The 22,546-nt window shown below is 45.5% G+C and overlaps 1 protein-coding gene across 2 annotated transcripts in view; it reads left to right on the plus strand.

Moving 5' to 3' along the window:
* The first annotated feature begins 7,150 nt into the window (after positions 1 to 7,150).
* The window catches only part of bcan (brevican), a 34,402-nt gene continuing 19,006 nt past the window's right edge, over positions 7,151 to 22,546 (plus strand). Inside the window, exons 1-4 of one of the 2 annotated variants that reach the window (XM_066721490.1) lie at positions 7,151 to 7,469; positions 18,138 to 18,220; positions 20,444 to 20,830; positions 20,937 to 21,111. In XM_066721490.1, coding sequence (XP_066577587.1) covers positions 18,145 to 18,220; positions 20,444 to 20,830; positions 20,937 to 21,111 — 638 coding nt within the window. In that variant the 5' untranslated portion in view covers positions 7,151 to 7,469; positions 18,138 to 18,144. The remainder of the gene's footprint in view (positions 7,470 to 18,137; positions 18,221 to 20,443; positions 20,831 to 20,936; positions 21,112 to 22,546) is intronic. The other variant, XM_066721491.1, reaches the window with a different exon arrangement.

Here is a 22,546-nt window from a genome sequence, read left to right on the forward strand (position 1 = left end):
TGTGTTTCCAGTCTGCCTCTTTTTTATATAATAGTTGGTTTTAGCCTCTGCAGCACATTGAAATTGCTTCCATCCCAACAGCAATCTGGGTAATTTAGATCGGTTCAGTGATATTTACTCCTCAGCATTACTTACAGGAAAGCCAGAGATCAGGGGTGGCCCGGCCCCAGAGTGCTGCATTGACTTCTGGTTTTAGGTTTTCTCTGAATCGTTAAACAGCCTAATTAAACCAATTATTGGGCTTAGTCAGTCAAACTTTCCGTGGGTTGTGGGGGACCTAGTGATTGGCAATTTGCAGAGGCCTATAAAAATGGCAGGGTTGCGGCTCTGCAGGAATGGGGAACGGGGTTGGCCCCTGCAGGACCATGAAAACATGAATTGGTGCCCCGGTGCCAAGAATTGGCTCAATTAAGCAGTTTAACAAATACCCAGAAGGCACTGTCTCTCTCTCCAGGACCACCTAAATCGAGATGTGCTGAAATGCCTGTTCCAGCCATTCCTACTCGGTGACAGTGAAACAGTTTCCATTACCACTCAGTTCTCCATTGCACAAGGGAAGTCAAATCAGTTGGGAATTCAGAGATTTAGCCACCGATTGAGGGTATAATTGGATGGCGTGATGCTCTCCAGGTCCCGGGCTGGAGCTCACTGCTGTAAGCACAGAGGACAGTGCAACCCCTCACTGAGGGCTGGTGGGCACCTGCTGTTAACCCTTCTCCACTGTTTTAATAATAAAATAATAATGATAATAAATAAACCCCTCAGAAGACTGAAAGATCTGTCTTTCTCCCTCCCTCCCTCCAAGTATACAGTATAAGTTATTTCTTAGCAGGGCAACTTAGTTTACTCAAGAAACATTTTAAAGCATTATAAAAGTGCAGTAATACAATCAGTACAAAATACAATTAGCACACATCCCAGTACAAGTACAAGTAACCAGTGCAGACGTTGCAGTAAGATGATAGAAGTGCCAACAATACATAAGTAAACATAAACATAATAGCAGTGTGTGTGTTTGTGTGAATATATATATATATATATAATATAAACTCCCCATATCTCGGTTTTCATCTGCTGGAAACTAAAGTGACTATAAGCTGAACAGTGTTAAAAATGCACTCCAATAAAGCATTTATTTCACAGGGGGTCAGCATTCCTTCTTAAAAACAAAAACAGATTGAATAAACAGCTTCCAAACAAGTCCAAAACAATAAGAAAACAATTATTTAAAAAATAAATAATAAAAGTTAACTTTAACCATTGTTTTAACAAGGATCATACCTCCATAAAAAATAACAAAAAAACAGCTCATGTATAATGGTATTTTAATGACTGGGATTTAGGAAAAGACAAACTACCTCAAACCTCCGTCCCTTCTACCTTTTTATACACAGCAGTGTCAAATCTAAACCAATTAATCAATCTATTAGTAACTAACCGTAAATCAACTGAAATCAATGCATCGACACCCAATTATCACATTCCTCTGTTAATGAGAATCCATTGTATATTTCCATCAGCTATTTAACAATAAACAATTATAATAGGGCTAATGTCTGTGTGTCTGTCAGTCACTGTCTGGATCCATTTATCTATGTAGGCTGCCCGCCTACATGCACATGTGTCAGTCTGCGTACCTTCAATCATACAAATCCAGACCCATTTCTCTGTGTATTCGCTTTTATTAATCACCGTGTTGTCAGTTCCTGCAGTCCCCAGGGGTTTATCCCAGAGGTCTGAGGAGGGGATGGGGGACCTGTGGCTGAGGGCCTGTCCGTCTCTATCCTCTCCCTGCCCCGTCACCTCTTCGCCAGGTGAGCTATTGCTGTCCAGTCCAGAGTGGGGGAGTGTCAAAGCTGCTGTCCCCTGCTCCACTGGTGGCGTTGCTATGTGCCGGCTTCGAAAAGGGATGCCACTCCGCACGAGAGGTAACCATGGCCGTAGCCCGCAGATTGAGCAGGGGTTTGGCGTTGACCAGTTTTGAGGACGTGGCATACATTTTTTGGGCTTTCGGATAATTTTGCCTCATTCACTGTATACAAGTAGTGTACATGAGGGGCAATGCCTTTTTCCATCTTTCTCTGTTTCTCATCTCCTAAATGAAAAGGTTTAAAAAATAAATAAATAAATGTGACTTCTATCTCAGATGACAGGGCTACAGGGCTGGGGGCGGCAGGCAACAGAGTGTGTCCAAAAGCCTCTGGTTCTCCGCGCACACTGTTCCCCTTATGAAAGCCGTTGGCACAGAGCGAGGCCTGGGACAGCGAGTCAGCACTATTTCTCGGCTGCGAATTCTACACCAAGACATTAATTATACACTCCCCTGCCCCTCTCCCCTTCCAAATCACAAGCCCTGCCTAGACCACCAGCTCCCTCCGTGGCAACCCACCCCTTCAAAAAAACAAAAGGGGAATTTTAAAAGCATCATCTGCATTTTCACTCCTTAATGTTTCCTCATATTCATGACTTTTTTCTTTGGAAGGGGATTGTATTCCCCTTTGCTTTGATTCGCTGCCTGCCAAAAATGTGTCTCCTGAAAGGCCTTTTATTTCTCCTCTCTTCCTTTTGTGAGCTGGTGGTAGAATTCAGACCCCTACCTGCCCAGAATGATAACCCCCCTCCCACTCAGAAAGTCTCTCTGATAAAAGAGGGGCACTTGTCTGTGGCTGATGGCTTTGGTTCAACAATTATCTGCTCAGCAAGGTATGAGGGATTGGGAGGAATTGCCTCTTTGCGCCATTGTTAATTAGGATACAGTTGTGTGGTGTGTTGCTTGAAATGTGTATCTTGTGTGACAGGTGTAAGCCCTGGGTAAGGGTGTGTGCTAAGAATAAATTATTATTAATACAGCTTTCTGGCAGTTCTACAATAGTACAAAAAATACATATATGTGGGGACACTTAAATCACAGATGAACAGCCACTGCACCCTCGAAAGTGGTCCACTTCAACAATCAAACTCTTCAAAACAGACCAAAGGCTAAAAAAATGAAGAAACTGGCTGGTCGCCCCTCCCAATTGGGGTACTGAGGTGCAATTGCTAGCAATTGAAAAGGAGGTTGACCCTTGGGCCTGGGGCAGTAATGGGACCTGAAGGCAAGGCTGCAGATCGTGCTTTGCTTTCCCCTGTACTGTAGAGATCAGCAACTTCTTAAGAGTGGGCGAGGGTGGGGAAATGATAGATAATCCATGCAAAGAGAAAAAATAAATAATGACTGGGTTGAGAGAAAGCCAAAGGGAATGGGGTATCCATCTTGGCTCCAACTCAAATTGGCCTTTTTAGCTTCTTTTCTGTGGAACAATTTAATACCATCAGCGGTTGGTGTCTCTGCTCCGACTCCAGCCACTCACAGCTGAGCCTTGGGCTGCGTATGAAAGGGAGCCATTGTTTGCGAGCCGGTCTTTTGGTTAGCCACGGCCATTACCAGCCCCGTCGCCCTGTAACCGAATCCGGTCGATGTCTGCAGAAGAAATCGCTTTTGAGGTTTTGCTTTTGTGATTCTTTTTTCCCCTTGTGGGAGGGGGAAGGGGGCTTGGAAAAAGCGAGCAAGAGCAACAGCTGAGATGAATAATAATAAAAACGACTGTCCCCCTCCCCCCTTTCAATTTAAGATGATTGGTAGTGGTGGAATTGTTTGATCATCAATGTCTTTCTTTCATAGGAAGCCAGGGAAAGCTCTTAATTGCCCTTGTGGCTTCCCCGGTTGTCTCTCCCCACTGCCCAACTCTGGTTTTTGGATCATTTTTGAAGCTGCTCCCGTCTGGAGACTTAAAGGGTAATTTCACCAGATTTCCCTTGCAAAGCTTTTATTCATCCATTTGGACCTGATGATGTTGGTTTTTTGGTGTCCGCTTTCTAAATCTGGCCTGCCAGCATCATCGAAATCTATTTAACCATTTTAGCGCCACTTTAACAGCCTGTTACGGCCTGGGCACGAGTGGCATCTTAAACACCTGCCCCTGGCGGTGGGTGTGTTATGGTAATCCCAATCATCCCCGTCATCCCAAAAAGACCCCGTATTCCAGCTCTTCCCAGGTTGGAGTTGACGGGAAGAGTTGCACTCTCGGCAAGGGGGGCTGGATGGCGCATCCTGCCAATCCACTCCAATGACTTCCAGCAGCGAGGGCAAAGTGTGCAGAAAAACATGGGCGTCTCCAAAATTAAAAACTAAAAATGGGGGGCATCCAAGAACCAAGCTTGCAACTATAGCAGTGGCAGGTAGGTGCAATGTTCAGGTTTTAGGCCAGACTGCCATCAATCCTGCTAGCGTGGCAAGGCTGAAGAATGGGAGACTCCTGCCAAAGGGGGTCAGTCAGTGCACAGGCTGCCCCTGTGTTGCGGATCCTGTTTGGCACAATGCACTGCCTGGGGCATTTTTCAGGACACTTGTGAACTCTCTAAGGTCTTACATCAGTGGGGGGATGGGTGGGATGGTAAGCTTCTTGACTCTGCAGAATGTGTGCAACACTGTTTTAAGACTGCTTTCTTAGGTCAATTGGAGGACTCAGCTTTTCATTACCAGTAAGATTTAGAAATGTCCTAGACCAGGGATTCCCAAACCGGTCCTGGAGGACACGCTGTCCTGCTGGCTTTTGTTCCAACCGAGCACTTAATTACATACTTGAACCTTCTATTGCATTGTTAGTTCAATTAAGGATTCAATTAAGATCTTAGTTTGGAACAAAAACCAGCAGGACATTGGGTCCTCCAGGACTGGTTTGTGAATCCCTGTCCTAAACCCTCACACAGGATACTCGCCCTCCTCCCTCCTTTCTTTTCAATACCAATAAAATCCCCCCCTTCGCCCCCAGGCCTCCATCACGGACCTTCTCAACGCACTTCACATTGTGTCACGCCCCTGCAATTTTTCTCTTCACTCACTCATGATCCGCAACCCCAAAAACTAAATGGCTTCTGCTTTCTGCTCTCTCTCGTACCTGTCCATCATAGATCTGACTAGAAGCCAGCTGCCCAACCATGCCGAGCTCAAAGGAGTCACGTTCAATGGACTCAACGTGACTCAACAAGAACACTCAACCTCAGGCATGTGTGCACAGGCTGACAGTGTGAGTGGAGGGGCAGGATGAAAAACTAAATACAAAGCAAGTTTATTTAACATAATAATAAAATAAGAGACTCATTTTGCCCAGCTTGATTTTAGGGTGCATATTTGAAATCCTGCCTGTGATATAGTATGATTCTTCACACCCACAGCCCAGCCCAGCCCAGCCCTGTCCAGTGTAAAGAGCAGCTTCCCAGCACTGTTGACTGTCCGTCCCTCCTCCCGGCCTTGTGAGCCTGTGTCAAATTCCTCTGGGGGTTGACACCTTGGCATCCCTGCCAGAAGGCCCGACTGGCGGCACAAAGCAGTATTCAAGGCTCCCCAGGCCGACGCTCACTCATTCCTCATCTCTGCGTTCGCACCACTCGTTTTACTTTAGCATCTATTCCCTCTTCCCTTCCAATTACCCACCCCTGCCAACCGCCAGATGTTTTAACACTTGGTGAGCTGAAAACGTGAGTGACAGGTGTGTAACTGAAATGGCTGGTTGCCCCTCACGATTGGGGGACTCAGAGAGAACTGAATAGGAGGCTGAACCCTTGCCATTGTTGAGTAATGGAACCGTATTCAAGGAGCTGTGCTGATGCTAACCCCCCCCAACAGACATCACAGGTCATCACCCTGTTTTAAACCCAATCTCCTGAATTCTCATACTTTGAAGGGGCTTCTTTAGTTATTTCCTGGATGGTCTCTATAGACAGTCAGGTGTTTCTAATTTTAGCTATGCTGCAGCTAGGATTTATTATTTATTGATTTTTTTCCATTTTTTGGAAAGCTGTTTCCCTTGGTACGTCTATAGGGATGCATGCTTCTACATCAGGTTCAGCGGTAAATTGAGGTTGTCTACCCATGTACCCCTATCTGTCTACCTGTGCTTTGGTATTCATGCCAACATTGGTGTGAAAGATGGCATCAGTTCACTTCATTTGTATAATAGTATTCTTGTATTCGTTTAAGTTTACAAACGAGAGGAGGCCATTCACCCCATCGTGCTCGTTTGGTGTCCATTAATAACTGAGTGACCAAGGATCTTATCCATTCTATTTTTGAATGTTCGCAAATTGTCTCTTCACCCACATCGCTGGGGAGTTTGTTCAGATTGTGACGCCTCTCTGTATGAAAAAGTGTCTCCTGTTTTCCATCTTGAATGCCTTGAAGCCCAATTTCCATTTGTGTCCCCGGGTCCGTGTGTGCCTGCTGATCTGGAAAAGCTCCTCTGGTTTGATGTGTTCGATGCCCTTCTTGATTTTGAAGGGTCTCTGTTCCAGGGTAAAAAGGTTCAGTTTCCTCAGTCTCAGTTTTGACATTCCCTTCAAACCTGGTTTAGTTAATCGATACTGTCCCGTAAGTAAAATAATCGGTTAATTATATATGTCATAGTGTGAATGCCTAGAGAAACTGACGATGTAAAGAAAACGCGCAGGGCTGCGGGATTGACAGTCCACTGATTTCCAGGTCTATTTTTAATCCTTTCGATTTATCCATGCAGGTCAAGAAGCACATTTTGAAACGTCACTAACATTTTTCTTTAAAATATACCGTCCCATGCACCTGCAAGTGAGTGTTGGGGTGTGTGTGCAGGATGTCAGATGCACCGCAGACTGTACTCTGGGCTTCTGTATGTGTCAGTTTGCAGGTTTCCGAGCGCAGCATCAGCAACTTGGCCGTTACCGCACTGACGCGCAGTTACAAAATAAAAAAAGAAACCCTTTCTCCTGTCACTGCCTCCCTCTCTCTCTCTCTCTCTCTCTCTCTCTCTGCTTCTTTTTAAAAATTCTCTCTCACCACCCCAGGACATTTTGAGGGCTTTAATTCTTGGCACCCTGCACTCCCTCACCCCCCTACCCACCCCCCCTCCCTCTTTTTAAGCTAAACTTGGACTGCCAACATGATGTTGAATTACGAATAGATTCATCAAGCTGCGTGATTACGTTTTTTTAAAAACCCTCCCCCCCCCCCCACCATACTTCTGTCCATCTGTAAGTCAAAGAATAAAGAGGGTTTTGTAGGAGGCAAGAAGTGGGCAGTTCACTATTTTTTTTACCCCCCCCCCCCAGTAATTTCTCTGCCTTCTTCCTCCTGTATCTCCCTCTCTGTCTTTTCCTCCATCGCAGGCTGCCGGAGCCAGGGGCCATCCATCGGCTTAGCTAGTTTTGCAATTGTATTGTCGGGGTGAAGAAGAAGAAGAAGAAGAAGAAGAAGAAGAAGAAGAAGAAGAAGAAGAAGAAGAAGAAGAAGAAGAAGAAGAAGAAGAAGAAAAACACCCGCATTAGACGTCGCATTGTCCAACTTGCACTGCGCCAACTGGGGGGCGAAAAGCGACCCCACCGGTTTCAGAGAACCAGTGTATGTGCTGCGCAGACGAGCCGGTGAAAGGATATACGAGACACTGTGTGTGAAGAACCAGGTATGCGGACAATTCATTCATCCTGTGCGTGCGGGCTTTGTGCGTTTCTGTATCTATTTAAGAAAATGTATGTTTATAGTTATAGATTTTTTTTCTCTCTCATTTTTCTCTCTCCGGGGAAGTCATTTTAAACTACTGTAGTGATACCTTAACCGGACAAGTTGGAAGTGCACGTACTGTAATGCAATCAGGGTACAGTTATAAGCTTTACCTGCGGCTGCGCGACTGCGTGATGCGTGAGTGCTAATTGACGCGCCGGTGGCTCATTCTGCTGCACAGCATCGCTCGTCCTTTGCTGGTTACTTCACTGCGTGGTCAGTGTCTAATTCACCGCTTGTGCCCCCTTTTCCAGACAGAGAGAGGTAGGTATAGCTGTTTGAAGGGAGCAAGGGAGTGTGTGTGTGTGTGTGTGAGAGAGAGAGAAACAGAAAGAAGAGATGTCCTTTTCAATCTGTCACATCAGTTGTCATTTTGCTAAAGTTCATTACAAGTTCACCTGCTGTCCATCAAGTGCGTGCTGACCGCTCTGAATGGACGTATTGGACGCCAGAGGGCCATTAACGTTTCATTAAAGCTTATTAAATGCGATCTATTCTACCCCCAAGTCATGAAAAAAAAGTCACTATTTAAAGAACCACAAAAGTGGCTACTGCTTGTGTAAACCTGAATGAGTTGTGAGAGCTGTAAACACTTTCATTTTTTCGGATTGTTTCAGATCACTACTGCTACTGCACTACTTTAAAGAATTAGAATTGATTGACTCAAAATGTTCTTCCTCATTCTCAGATACATTAGATTAGGTTATAGTGTTGGTACAGACTACCTCACAGATCCTGTAGCCCTGAAACGCAGTTGTACGTGCTTATCTTTTGTCGACGAGCCAAGCAATTGGAATTTTACCTTCCATTTTTCAGATGTTTATATATTTATTTTCTTACCAACGTCCAGTGTATTTGAAACATCTTGATGCAACATAGTTTAAACAGAGGCCCAGTGAACTGGAAAGTCCCCCTGTTTCCCTCATCCAGGCCAGGGGATTTTAGGGGTGATCATCAACCCCTGTGATGGGCACAACACCATAGCAATTATCCCACACTGCACAGGAGGTATATTTGACATCAGACCGCCTCAGAGGGTTATATAGTTTTCTCCTGTATTTCTTCCAGTACATCAAGCTAATTCTATCCACCAAGAAATGTCCAAACCTCAGCCCCGTACCCTAGAATAGGTTGGGGTTCAGGGAGCTGGGGCCAAGCTGGTCCAAGTTAAACACCAACCAATGAATATAATGGACTTGTAATGAACTTATCTACTTTAATGATCGTTATTTACTTTCCTTTTCAGTCTTCATACCCAGATTAAATGTGTCAGCGGCCCAGCCTGGATTGAAACCAAAATGTGTGTCACTCTTTTAGAAGTTTTAGAATCACCAGTTTGCATCTCAGCTTGTTGCACAGCACCCCACCACTACACTTGCAAAGGGTGAGGAAGTCCGGCTGGGACCCTCCAATCCCAGCCGCCCTTGAGCCACCCGTCATTTTACACACTGCAGGTTATACAGCCCGTACCGGAGGTTCAACCATGTTCCTCTGAGTGGAACTGCAAACCTGCAGGCACCCATGTATCCATCAGGTGATGCACGTTAGCAACAAGCCGAGAGAGACCCGGTCAATTTAGCCCTCCCTGGCCAATTGCTGAGCCACTCACGGGCCTTGGAAGCCCAGATTGTTGTCATTTTGATGGAACCAATGCGTGTCACTTCCTGTTCATCTGGAACAAAATTCAAAATAGTCTTTCCTTGTATATGTATCAGTCTTATGGTATATGAGCACGTTACAGGTGATGCAACCCTCAGAACCTAAATTAGTACGGCGTGAAGCCTCCTGTGTCGGGAGACCTGCTCTTTTGGTGTAGCGTGTTTAACATTGTATTGTGCTGGAGCTGCTGCGGTGCGGAGCTTGGAGGGGCATCTGTGGTGCACGTTTCAAATCCCGCATGGGGAGCTCCGACCACACCGGCTACATATGGATAGAGCTTAATAAACCTCCATGGGCAAAATATCAATGCTGGGGTAAAAATCTATAGTCTATAATCTAATCTACAGTGAATAATTAAACAAAGACATAAGGTTTGGCCGTGGTAACTTAAGCGTTGATTGTCACTGACTTGTGTTTCCATATCTTGTCTACACTGCACTGCTGTACTAAAGGAGTCTCATTTTCTCAGAGAAGATCTTGAGCCCAGGGCTGCTGATAGATCTTTTTTTGGCCTGAAATGAGAGGAGAGAGAAAAGCGAGATGGATTGAAATAGCAAACTTCTGGCCGACGGGAGAACTGAATGCCCTGTTGTCTCCGGGCACCTGTTGTTTTGGGGGAATCATGGTGAAGAGATGCATTCTGTCCGTGAATGAATCACCAGTCCGGACTGTTGCCCGGGGATGTTTTCCGGGGAAACCGTACAGGAACCAGGCCAGAAGGATAGACTGGGAAACGTGGATCGGAAGAGACTAAGGAATGGAAGAATGAAGTAGAGGGAGACGATGGAAGAAAGGCGGCTGAAGGGAATTCAAGCATAAATTAAATGAGGAGGAGGGAGTGAAGAGGAGGGAATGAAAGAAAACAAAAGAGAGAGTGCCGAAAAAAGGGAAAGGATAGAAGGAGGAAAGGAAGGAACAGACGGGAGAGTTAGAAGGGAAAGCAAATCTTAGAAAGTGGTAAAGGAAGCGCAAAACTGACAGGAAAGTAGAGAGAGAGAGAGAGAGAGAGAGAGAGAGAGAGAGGAAAAGAAAAGCTTAGACAAATTATTAATGGAAAAAAAATCTGGAAATAAAACAAAAGAAATATAAGCATCTATATATAGCCATATATCGTTATGTAGGCCAGCTGTTGCAGAGTTCATATTTGTGGCTCTCAGATGTTTTGAGGTGAAGATTTTGGAAGAGATCACTAGGGCTGTCCGAGTTAACAGTGCCAGTAATGGGAGCTGCTCAGTTTCAGTGTCGTCTGAAGAATAGCTGGCCTTCAAGCTGAATCTCTCCTTTATAAGGCACAGGAAGAGAAAAAAAAATCTGACTGCTGCAGCTTTGAGAGCACTGAGCAAAAGACAGCTAATTGTGTATGCTTTAGCGTCTCCGGTTCCCCTTAAAAAAAAAATGTGATGTACGCTTTGTGGACACGAAAAAATAGATGCCAAACCCAACTGCTGTACTTTCTGAATTGGTACCTGGTGTTGATCAACTATATGATCTAGACCAAGTGTGGCCAGCCCTGGTCCTGGAGAGCCACAGGGCCTATAGGTTTTTGTTTTCTCCAGATCGTTAATTGCTTAATTGAGCCAATTGTGGGTCTTTAAATAGGCAACATGTCCCTGTGTTCAAGGTGTCCAGTGATTGTCGATTTAGAGAGACATGTAGGGTTTGTGGCTCTTGCTGGAATAGGGTTGTCCACAGTCTGATCTTGGGGTGTGGCTTTAGACACAGGGTGCCTCGTTTTAAAATGGCCGCACATCCGCTTTAGTTGAATGCCGGATCTTATCATCTGTTTCCATGCATCTGTTGGGAACCCTCCATTTGGTAATTGGGTGTGACTGAATTTACTGAGCTGTGTAACCAAGCCATCGCCATCAAAGATTTCAAACTCGAGCCAAGTGTGGCAGTTCTGCGTGCATCGCCGGGCTCGGACTCTACTGGACTCCACTCGGCCTCAGCTGCATTTCATAATTTGAAGTTCGAAGGACATGGGGTCGATCACAGAAGGTAACGGGGTCCCATCCAACACGCTGAGGAAACATTGTTCATTAGATCTGCTTGACCTGGAGGAAACCATACAGGTTCCACCTGACGTGGCAGCAGTTACACTTGGGTGTGAGAAAAGTTAGAGATCAACAGAGGTGCTGATCCGATGAGCTTCAGAGCACTCAATAGCTTTCCCTCTATACACTTCATATGCTATATAACTTTGAGATATCTTTGTTGTAACTTTTGCAATAGGAGAATGAAAACAATGCATTTTTATTTTTTTAGCTCTTGAATTATATGTTAAGGCTGTAAGGCACAATACGTCTTCAGTAAGCAGAGAGCGAGAGAACGTATGTATAACTTAATAGCAGCCACGCTCCCTCAAACACTGCCCCACCTCCCTTCTCATCTCCCCTTCAGCGTATAAGCACAGTTGTAAATCGCTGTGGAAAGCCCGTACATCACAGTGATTATTGTAGCTGGCATAGACGGTAGATTAGATTGCGCTCAGCTCGGCAGCCCTGGGTAAACTGGCTGGCTTGCATTAACAGTCTGCTGCAGGGCGAGAGAGGTGCTTATTAAATCACCGATCAGGAGGAGGTCAGGGTCCGGGAGATACGACACGCAGGGAGAACACAGTGATACTGCACTGCACCAAAGCAGCGCTCTGCTCCGCGCTGAGGGTTTTCTTAGTGCTTTTTGGGAGGGCGGGGAGAGGACTGGACTGTAGGCCCTCGGGGGTTTTCTTTTTTCTTTGCATTTGTCTGGAGTTGTGTTTCTCTCTAAAGGTGGAAGTGCAGTGAAGGCATGAGGGAGGGGGGTCAGGGAGTGGGAGCTGTGTCTGTCAGTCTCTGTCCTTCTGTCTGTCAGTCTCTGTCCCTCCGTCTGTCTGTCTCTGTCCTTCCAAGCGTTTCCCTGTCCCTCTGTCATTCTCTGTCCCTCTATCCCTTGTCTGTCTTTCTCTGTCCCCCCATCTGTCTCTGTCCCTCTGTCTATCCATCCGTCTCCCTGCCAAGTAGCTCAGATCATTTTGTAAAGGTATAGTTCAGACATTGGAAGATCTCTGTCTGTCTGTCTGCGTCATTAACTAAAGAGCAAACCCAGCAAAGTAAATAGTTTGTCTTTCTGTCCGTCTGTCTGTCTGTCTAACGCTTCACATAGCAAGTATGGCCTTTGCAACGATAGCTCTGTTCAGCTTGACACACACGGGGGAATGTCCAGGAAGCTGTAGACCCACTACGGTTCCCAGTTGGGTGTGCATACTTTACAGGTTTCCATGTCCCCCTCTCCCCATGACTTGTAATATTGAGAGTGGTGACACTATCTGCCGACTGAGAGCCTACATGTGACTAAAACACACACATACAGATACAGAATACAGATCTTTCTAAATTGATCTTATTTTTTGTCTTCCTTTTGAGCTACTGCTAAAGCTCAAAACCAGCACAGGGTACAGAAAAGAGTATTTGGGGGAAATAAAAAATCATGAAAGTAAAGTTTTTCCATCCCTGCTGTTGATGCAAGTCTGCCTCCGGTCTGGGAAGCATTACAAACAGTCCTGGCACCATATGGCGAGCTGACTGGCTCCCGTGACTTAACGAGGCTGTGGTGGAGACCTCGGCCTTGCCACGTCCTCTCCTGATGGAGACAAGCTCGGTGGCCCGAGTCACGTGCCACTTTCTTGCTGTGTGTTTGCGTGTGAGTGTGCGTGTGCATGTTCTCTCCAGTCGGCCCTGTTTTCTGAAGTTAGTCAAATGTATTTATTTTATTTCTGTATTTCTTTGCATGCTGCTAATTTGATGTGATTGATGGAAGTTGGTCCGTGAGAACATTGAGAGGCAGCGCTTGGGTCCTGTCATTAGGGGTGAGGGCGGGGGTGGGGACTAGAAAGTGGAGACTAGTAGTGAAGGCCAAGGGATCGGCTAGTGGTTTGGAACCAGTGGCCAATAGGAAGCTTGGATGAGTTATTGGTTCCAAACAGAGAGAGGGAGAGAGAGAGAGGGATGAAAACTACGTGGAGCTCTTGTTCACAATGGAGTTTGCCAAAGGATCCAGCAGAAAATGGACACTGTGAGCTTGACAGAATCTGGGCTATGGGCCGATGGTGTGTGAGCTATAGACCGCACGGATATAGGAGCCAAAGTCAGAGGAACATTTGTGGTGGATCAAGGGGCGCGCCCATAGGTTGACAGAACAGCCCATCCCAACAACACACAGACACACACACACACCTGTACACAAGTTCCTCGTTGGAGGCCTTCCTCTGACTTGTGTGCAGCTCGGCCGTCGCTCTCCACACTACCAGCTCAGGGTTTTTGCTCATTCACTACTCCAGACAAGTCTATCTTCCGCAATGATGCCTTGTCTAAGCATGTCTGTGGTTTACAGCTGATCAGAGTTTCCCAGATTCGGCAGAGTCCCATTCCTTTCCCCTTGGCTTAAGGAAATGTGGTCATGGCTTGGTGCCACTTGTGAGAGAGGAAAAAGAGAGAGGGGGGAGAGAGTCAGGCGAATTTCACATAAAAGCTGGTTGCAGCAGCCCCACAAATGGTGGCCTCATATGATGGAAGAAGAAGAAAGCAAATTAAAATGCCTTCATTTCCAAGTCTCTAGAATGGTTATAAGGTTTCAAAGAGGGTGGTGTCAACGGCATGTTCCTCCAGTTCTGGCTCGTGATTCTGCAGCGGCTGGAAAGAATGGTTAAAGGCCACATCGACTTCCACCCCCCTCTCCTCTTCATTTGAAAAGCAAATGGTTTGGGTCTGAGCAACTAAAGTGTGCTGAATCAGCAGTTTAAGTGCATCGTCTGGGATAATCGTCTTACTGATAGATTTGGACGCCTAAATATGGACAGTATTTCTGACCGTGGCAAAATGCTTTAGGTTGAACTCTTCACCTGACCAGCTGATGAAATAAAGTGAATGTAAAGAGAGTATATTACTACAGTCCGAATGGGGTGCAGTCAGATTGGGGAACACTATTAGCGTCAGGCCCCTACTCTCCACTGGACTGGAGCTCAGCCGGCAAGAAAGTTGTTGCCCCGGATCAAGACCTAAGACACACAGACAGACAGACAGACTGATGGACTGAGTTCTCGCAACCTTGAGAAGCACTGCACTGGCCCCGCAAGCGAGATGCTCACAGACTGCTCAGGATGTCAGCAGTGACGGGCAAATTACAGGCCCTTTACTTAAACCAGCTGAAGCAACACACGCAGATCTGTTAGATGGCGTGTTTGTTTTGGAGCTCCGCTACGCTCTCTCTCTCTCTCTCTCTCAGCTCTTCCAGTTTTTTTGATTGATTGATTTGATATCATTTTATTTCCATGGGAAAAGCGTACAAACAGTAACTCATTTTATTTGGTCTTGGGTGGAGTGCGATTCTTGTCATTTGGCGCTGATGTCGTCTTGTCTTTCTCTCTCTCCCTCTCTCTCTCTCTCTCTCTCTCTCTCTCTCTCTCTCTCTCTATGTATATATATATATATATATATATATATATATATAATTTTATTCTTCATTGCTTAATTAAAGGTCATTTTGAAAATAATTTGCAAGAAACTTAACGATCTAGTCTACAACGGGCCACAGTGACATTTTCTTCCACTTCTTTCATGAGGTCCTTAATTGGCTTAATTACCTCATTAGCTGGATTGACTCTAATGCTCTCCTCCAGACAGCCAAATATTTAATACTTCCTGCACCTTGAATCGACTACATATTTTTTCTTTTTTTTGTTGTTAATAGCTACTGTAAAAAAAAACTAAAAAACTTGGAATATATATTTTTTAAACATGTGCAGCTGAGAAAATAATTACATTAAATGAATAGACCGCTCCATTCAGACTGAAAATCTGAAGAGACTGCAGCCCTGGAGGCACTGAACTTGGGAATGACGATTTTAAGATGCAGTAATATATAGTCGCTCCCATATCTTGTTTTATTTGTTTGTTTGTTTTTTTGTTTATGAAAAAATCCCTCATCCGGTGAATGAACAGCAGAAAGACAGTTTTATTATTATTATTATTATTGTTGTATTTCTTAGCAGATACCCTTCCCTGGGGCGACTTGCAGCGATCGCAACAAATCTGTTTCACGAGACATTGCATGTTTCAGGGAGTGCAATGAAGTATAGCATTCCATCCAACTCTTACCTAAAGTAAACTCACATCTGTACAAAATGCAGGGCAATTGTTCCAACAGTACTGTGCAGTGGGCTCAGAGCAGGCAAATTTCCTGATATCATAAAAGTGCGGGAAGGACCCAAATAATCGGGAGCCCTCGAGGGGAGCATATCAGTGCAATAGTGCCGTATTACAGGTACGGTCTGAACGTGTGTCTTGAGTAGGAAGGTGGTCAAACAGTACAAAACCCAGCTGGACTTCTGCTTCAGTGGCCTGTCTTATAAAAACAACTGCCTTCAACTTGTACGGCCCAGTTTTCCCACAGGCCCTGGTCCCGACATCACCCACTCAACTGCAGCTGACCCCCTGGGATGTCCGGGATCACGCTGTTCAAATGAGACAATGATGTAGTTGAACTCTAGAGTGAAGCGCTTTGAGTGGAATGGAAATCTGTAAGTTGTGTGGCCCTCCCCTGATTCAAATAACCACCAATTAACTAATTAAGGCTCAGTGAAGTAGCTGATTGAGATAAAAGTCTTGCTGGACTGGACTGGACTGGAAGTGCCCAAATTTACTTTCTATTCTTGAAAGTGCAACACAGGCTACCTTGTAGTTAGAAATCTTATTTGGCAAAATCCAACTCTTTTGGAAGATGTGGTTGGAATTCTTCCATCAACTATCAGTCAACAACCTCAGTCGGGCAATTCCCAATTCAGAACGTTTTGCCACACCTGATTTATGAATGCATGGTTTCCCGCCTCCCGATACTGCCCCCCCATGACTCACTTTAATGCAAGACCGAGGAAAAAAAGTTTCCACCACAGAGATTTATCTGTCCCTGTCAAACGCTGCACTGAGTGCTGCATTTCTCACCATCAATTCTCCGACAATGAACCGAGACGAGGTCAAGACCTGGAAAGGGAAAACCACAACGTGATCCAATTTTGGGGGAACTAAGTTGAATGATGCTGATGGTTTTTAAACAGCCGTAAAATATTCAGCCGTAGGTGTTATCGCCTATTCTTGTTCGTCGATCTTCAGATGTTCTGAAGGGAGTAAATGATGTGTCTCACTCTATTGGTGTGCACTGGGTCCTTGACACGGATTGACCCAATTTCTACCCATGTCAGACTAAAGAAAATCAGCACCTGGGTTGCTAAAAAGGTGGGTCAGAACCCGGGAGCTCCAGGAACTGATTTTGAGATCTTGGCTTTAACGAACTGTAGAATACAATGACAAAATAATGTAGGCGGTTTGGACAGAGCAAAGCACAAATGCATTGTGGGTATAAAAGGGAAGGTGTAAGACACAAGCTTCTAGAACGACAAGAGTTAAAGAGAGAGAGAAAATCCCACCATACTATTTAAATAAGAAGCACTAGAAATGTGCTGCACTCCGGGAAAAAAAAGACGCTACTGTAGAAACGAGGCCATTCATTAACACGCCACTGTAGTATCCTTGTGAAACGTATCCGGTAGTCCTTTATCCTCTTTTCTTTGATGGCGCTACGTTTGTGTGAAAAAAAAAAAAAAAGCCACAGCGGCCCTAGCAACGGAAGTCTTTCAGCCTCCCTTCTGGTACCGATATATCGGCAATGACAAACTCTCTTTCCTTTCCGGAGGAGACGTTATATATGCCCCCGTGTCAAGACTTTGTTCGGCAGTGACAAAATGCTAAAAGAGAACGGAGACCTAGTTGAGGAGGTGGGGTCAGTGTTTAACCAGCTGAAGGGAGAAAGTGTGTGTGTGGGGGGGGTGTGAGTGTGTGTGTGTGTGTCTGTCTGTGTGTGTCGTGTGAGTGTGTGTCTGCGTCTGTGTGTGTGTCCGTGTGTAGTCTGTGTGTCTGGTCTGTGTATGTATGTGTGTGTGTGTGTGTATGTATGTCTGTGTCTGTGTGTGTGTGTGTGTGTGTGTGTGTGTGTGTGTGTGTGTGTGTGTGTCTGTGTCTATGTGTCTGTCTGTGTTTGTGTGTGTGTGGTTGGTTTGTGCTGTAAGTCTCCCAGGGTGACGAGAGAAAGGAACCCATCGCAATTCCCCTCACACTCCGTAACTCCACACGCCTCAGAGTGAACACTAACTTGGCTTTTCTGTACAGCCAAACCCCCACCTCACATCTCCGACAACACACACACACTCACTTACTCTCACTTACTCTCTCACTAACTGGAATAAATCTCACTCCATCTGCACTGCTTTTGTTTTTTCAATGTATTTATTTTCCCTCTCGGTTTCTTCTCCTTTTCTTCTTTCAGTCCGCCCCACCAATTTTCTAATTTTCTCCTTCTCTCTGTTTCTGCTCCCTTCCTATCATTTTTTTCTTATTCCTTTCTCATTTTCTCTCTGCCTCCTGTGCTCTTCCGCTGAGTGAATCTTTATTGAACTACCCCTGCCAGCGGGACTTGAATATATTTACACCCTCAATGAGCTGTTTTTTTGTGATGTCATTTGAGTGAATACATGTTGCTGTTGTATTTGTTTGTGTGTATTTGTGTTTGCATGCATTTAAAAAATGTATACATTTTCTAAAATAAGGTGATTGTTTTTAGAATTGTATAATTGCAGTTTCTGCCCTAAGACAGCCCTCACACCCTGTACATTTTGCCCCCTGTCCCTATCCCTGTCCCCATCCCTGTCTCTGTCCCTATCCCTGTCTCTGTCCTCCTCCTCCCTTCTCCTTTTCCTCTCCCTCCCCTCTCCCTCTCCTCCCTTTCCCCTCCTTCTCTCCCTCTCCCTCCCTCTCATGTTGTTGTGGTTGTTATTGTTTTTCCGTATTCATAATTGCCCAAGCATTATTCCACTTTCTCTCCTCAGATCGGAAATGGCCCTCCTGCTTCTGCTGTGTGCCATCTGTCCCATCATCCACGCATCGCCCCTGAACTCCGGCCTGGTCCCAGGTATGGGCGTGCTCTCCCCATTGGTCTGGCCGGCCTAGTCTGACAGCCAGATACAGTGCAGTGCCTCCGTCTGCGCCTTTAATCAAAGCCTCAGCCCTGGCACAATTTCTGAGTTTGCTTTTCCTGCCCTGCTTTATAAATTGGTTAAATTGGCGTTGCGGAAGTGTCTCCCAATCAACAGGGAACTGGCGGTCTCCCACAATTCAGCTGGGTTCTCAGTGTCCCCTCTGCAGTGGTGTAGTGGTTTCAGAAATCCTCAGGATACACCAGTGAAGAAATAATAAGTTTATTACAAATAATACATACAGGTTAACCCAGCGCTCTCTTCTTACATGAAATGAAAAAATAACTAGAGATGTGAGTTGGAGGAGCCTTTTAATGTCTTCAGATAGGCAATAGATTGCAGTCTTATCTATCTATCTATCAGAAGTGATTACATCTTGTTAAAATATAGTTGTACAAATAGATTTTCCACGTTTATTATAATTAACATAGGCCTGAGTTTGTTACTGTTGTTTTTGTGTTTGATGTGCTGTTTGGTGCTGGTCAGCATTCTTCAGGCAGCAGATGTTTATCAAATACATTGTTTTAAGTCTGAATCCAAATACCTGTGTCACAAAACACACAACCTTTATCCTTTTTTAGCTGATTGAATCTCCTAAAGACAGTAGTAACTCCAAGAAAATAATAATTAAAGTACAAACTAATGATTGCTTTATCAGTCAATCAATCCATTTTTATTTGTATAGCGCCCTTTGCAGGTTAGCCACAGAGCACTTTACAGAGTGATAAACATACTACAATAGACATACAACAAAATAAAAAATAAAAATACATAACAATAGACCTTCAAGAGTTTAAATGAACTAAAATAGCCAACATTAAATAAGCCATTAGGCACAGAATTAACATCATGAAACCATTAACAATACAAAGAATATAAAGAAAATTATAAAAGTAAAATGTTCCCACTACAGCGGATTGAATGTACTGTCACTTCCATAGTGCAATCAAATTGGAAAATAGTTTCGTGATTTTACTGTTCTTTGGATGTTTTTTCTTTTATCAGAGTTTTACTATTCCTGTTCAGTGGTTTACCATGGCTTTAACGTGTCTTCTCTGTGCTTCTCTGCACTGCACCGTGAATCAGTCCTGGCCTACCATAATGAACAAGCATCAGAACAGTGTTTATCCTGGTTTTATTGGGGTACTCAAATGGTCCTGTGCAGTTTTCCCTTTTTAATAATCTGTAAACCCTGCAGCTTGGTTAAGCAAGGAAACCTCACAGCAAGAACTGGACACCGGGGGGGGGGGGGGGGGGGGGTTGTGCAGCTCACAGGGAATTAAGAGCATGTGGCGATCGCGGCTGTTACCAATGACAGAGGCACGGGGGGGGCCTCCGATCCTTTTATTATCACACTTAGCACTCTTGGACACTTGCAGTGAAGATCCACACACACACTTGCCACTGAGTCGGTTGCTCTGTAGGGAATCAAGGGAGAGAGAGATATACTCTGTGTTTGCTCCTTAAATTCAAGCTGACACTAGAGTTTGATCCAGCTTTCACTGTAATTAACACCAATGAGTTTACTGACTCTGACTTCTTTTGTGTAAGGAATGCACAGGACTACAGTGAGTCAATAAGATGTTTATTATACAATGGAAATAAGCTAGAGAAACAGGTGACGGAGATATGGAGGATCCCCGGACTCAGCAACGCAACTAGGTGTGGTTATTTATAGGTTGAGACCTTGAAAGCAAACACAGGCAAGTCTATATATGGGGATAATTAGGAAGAATCCATGAATATGCATTAAATACTGATTAATATGCAAGGCTAACAGATTATGATGTCAAGTGAATAATCAACAATAGAGCTAATGATCAGATTTGTCAAACCCTGTGGTACATTTCCACCTCAGCACTTCTGTCACCGTGTGGAAAACTCTCTGAAACAACAGACAGGTGCGTTATCAATTTAGCCATGTTTACCTCGTCCCCTGAAAGTGTAACGGCAGGGAAATCAGATGTTTTGAGATCTGAGTGTCTCTGTCGGCTACAGACTTCCCAGGACACAGAAAGAAAGGCACACATGCACAGGCCCTGTTTGAGCCAAAATTAATTAATCTGGATAAGTTCAATACAGCTGCTGATCAATAAACAATAATGTGTAGCTTATGTAATGTAATTTTGGAAGTGTTCCTCACCTCTCCCTTCCTCTAGATGACATCCAGCTGCTGCAGGTGAGGATCCCCACGTACCCCCCTGCGGTCGCCACTCTGGGCGGGTCCCTGACCCTGCCCTGCCATGTCTCCCATGGTCAGCCCACCCCCCTCACCGCGGGCCGCCGGGCGGTGCTGACCGCCCCGCGCGTGAAGTGGACCGTCATCTCCGGGGGCCGCGAGACTGAAATCTTAGTGGCCAGGGGTCAGAGGGTGAAGGTCAGCGAGGCCTACAGGGACAGAGCCTCCCTGCCCAACTACCCCTCCTCCCCCGAAGACATCACCCTGCTTCTGGACTCACTCCGGTACAACGACTCTGGGATCTACCGCTGCGAGGTGCAGCAAGGCCTAGAGGACAACCATGACCTGGTCCGCGTCAAGGTCAAAGGTCAGCAGGGCTCACTCCTCACTTGTCAATTGCCATCACATGTGCCATCTACCGCAGTCCCTCCCTCGGGGCCTGTGTTCAATGCTGTGCTGTCCTCTGTGTGCAGGTGTGGTTTTCCACTACCGGGACGCCTCCCGACGCTATGCCTACTCCTTCGGTGAAGCCCAGCAGGCTTGCGCAGACATAGGTGCCCACATCGCCAGCCCCGACCAGCTCCTGGCGGCCTACCACAGCGGCTACGAGCAGTGCGACGCGGGCTGGCTCGCAGACCAGACCGTCAGGTGAGCACATTTTGATAAAATTTTCTGGATTCGAATTCAGATTCAAGTTGATGAGCAAGATATTCTGTTCTTGTCTGTATTCCTGTGTCCTGAAATGCATGCATTTTGTGACCCCTGTAAGTCTTCCTTCGTAATTATCGAGCAATTATAATTATACTAGGCAAGACTGTTGCAGCTAAACGGGCTAAGTTTTAGAAATGTTGGCCTACCCGCCAACTGCAAATGTGTACCCCATCCCGGTTTTGACATCATTAGTAGTAGCAAGTGGCTTCTGACAGGAAAAGAAGCAACACTAAGTACAGGTTTGTCATTTGCGATTCGTGGATAAGACCTTAGAAGACTTTGACTACTGCTTTTGATCTAGCTTGAACCCCTTGGTCGAATATGAGTTCACCAGAGGTATACCCTATGCTGTGGGGCAGCTTGTCTTTACAGAAAAGGCAGAGACAATTCAGAGGTCAAGAGCTCACGTAAATCATTTCCCCTAGAGCCGTGAGTGTCTCATCATCACAGCCTTCTCCCGCCGGCTGTGACGGTACACCCCCGCAGAATCTGTTGCCGCAAGTGTTCATCGAGACGGGGGCGTGCGCGGCAGAGCGGTGTTGTTGAACTCTAAGCCCCCTGTGGCATGATTTAATGGGAGAGCCTGAGTCATAATCTGATTGTACATTCAGCTCCACTGGCAGCATTAACAGAGTTTTGGGCTACAGGTTAAAATCACTGTTAGTGTGATGGGATATAGTTTTTAATCAGTTGTTCTCTGTCTCTAAAGTAACAGGATGTTTCTTTCCAAACAATGTCTGTCGGCCGGCCTTTCAGATTTCGGGTTCAGGCTCTGCTTCAGTTCCTGTACAACTGAAGCTGGAATGAATTATTTTACACACACAAGAAGGACCAGCCTCCTAGAAGGACAGGCAAGACGAACTCAGACCTTGTCAGAGATTGTAACTTCTTTATGTAGCACTCTGGGAGGCAGACCTTAACTTTGATACAACCTTGTCTTCTCAAGAGTCAAAAATAGCCTGGCACTGTGAAGGTTGATTATTTCTTTCTTTCTATATTTTATTTATTCTTGCCTCTGCAGCTAGAACAGTGGTCACCCGACTCTTGCAGCTTGTTTTATCTTCCTTCCATACAGACTTGGAAACCTTTAAATTCCAATCACTTAAGTAGGGCAATGCTGTGGTAAATCAGGTCGGTTCGAGAAGGTTTTGGAACACACACCCCACGTCACCTTCAGCCCCTCGAAGGCCAGAGTCTGCGTGAACAACACCCTTACTTGGTCAACCACTTAACGCCTGGTCTCAGCGTTGAGAAAGACGTGACAATGGAGAGACCTGTGCACTTGACCTGCTAATGACCGCTGAGCCATTAATCCTTTTTAAGCACACTGGCCGTTGACCCGCAGTGATCTCTGATGACCCCGTCTCTTCCA

Source organism: Amia ocellicauda, chromosome 14 (assembly GCF_036373705.1).
Source record: "Amia ocellicauda isolate fAmiCal2 chromosome 14, fAmiCal2.hap1, whole genome shotgun sequence".
NCBI lineage: Eukaryota > Metazoa > Chordata > Actinopteri > Amiiformes > Amiidae > Amia > Amia ocellicauda.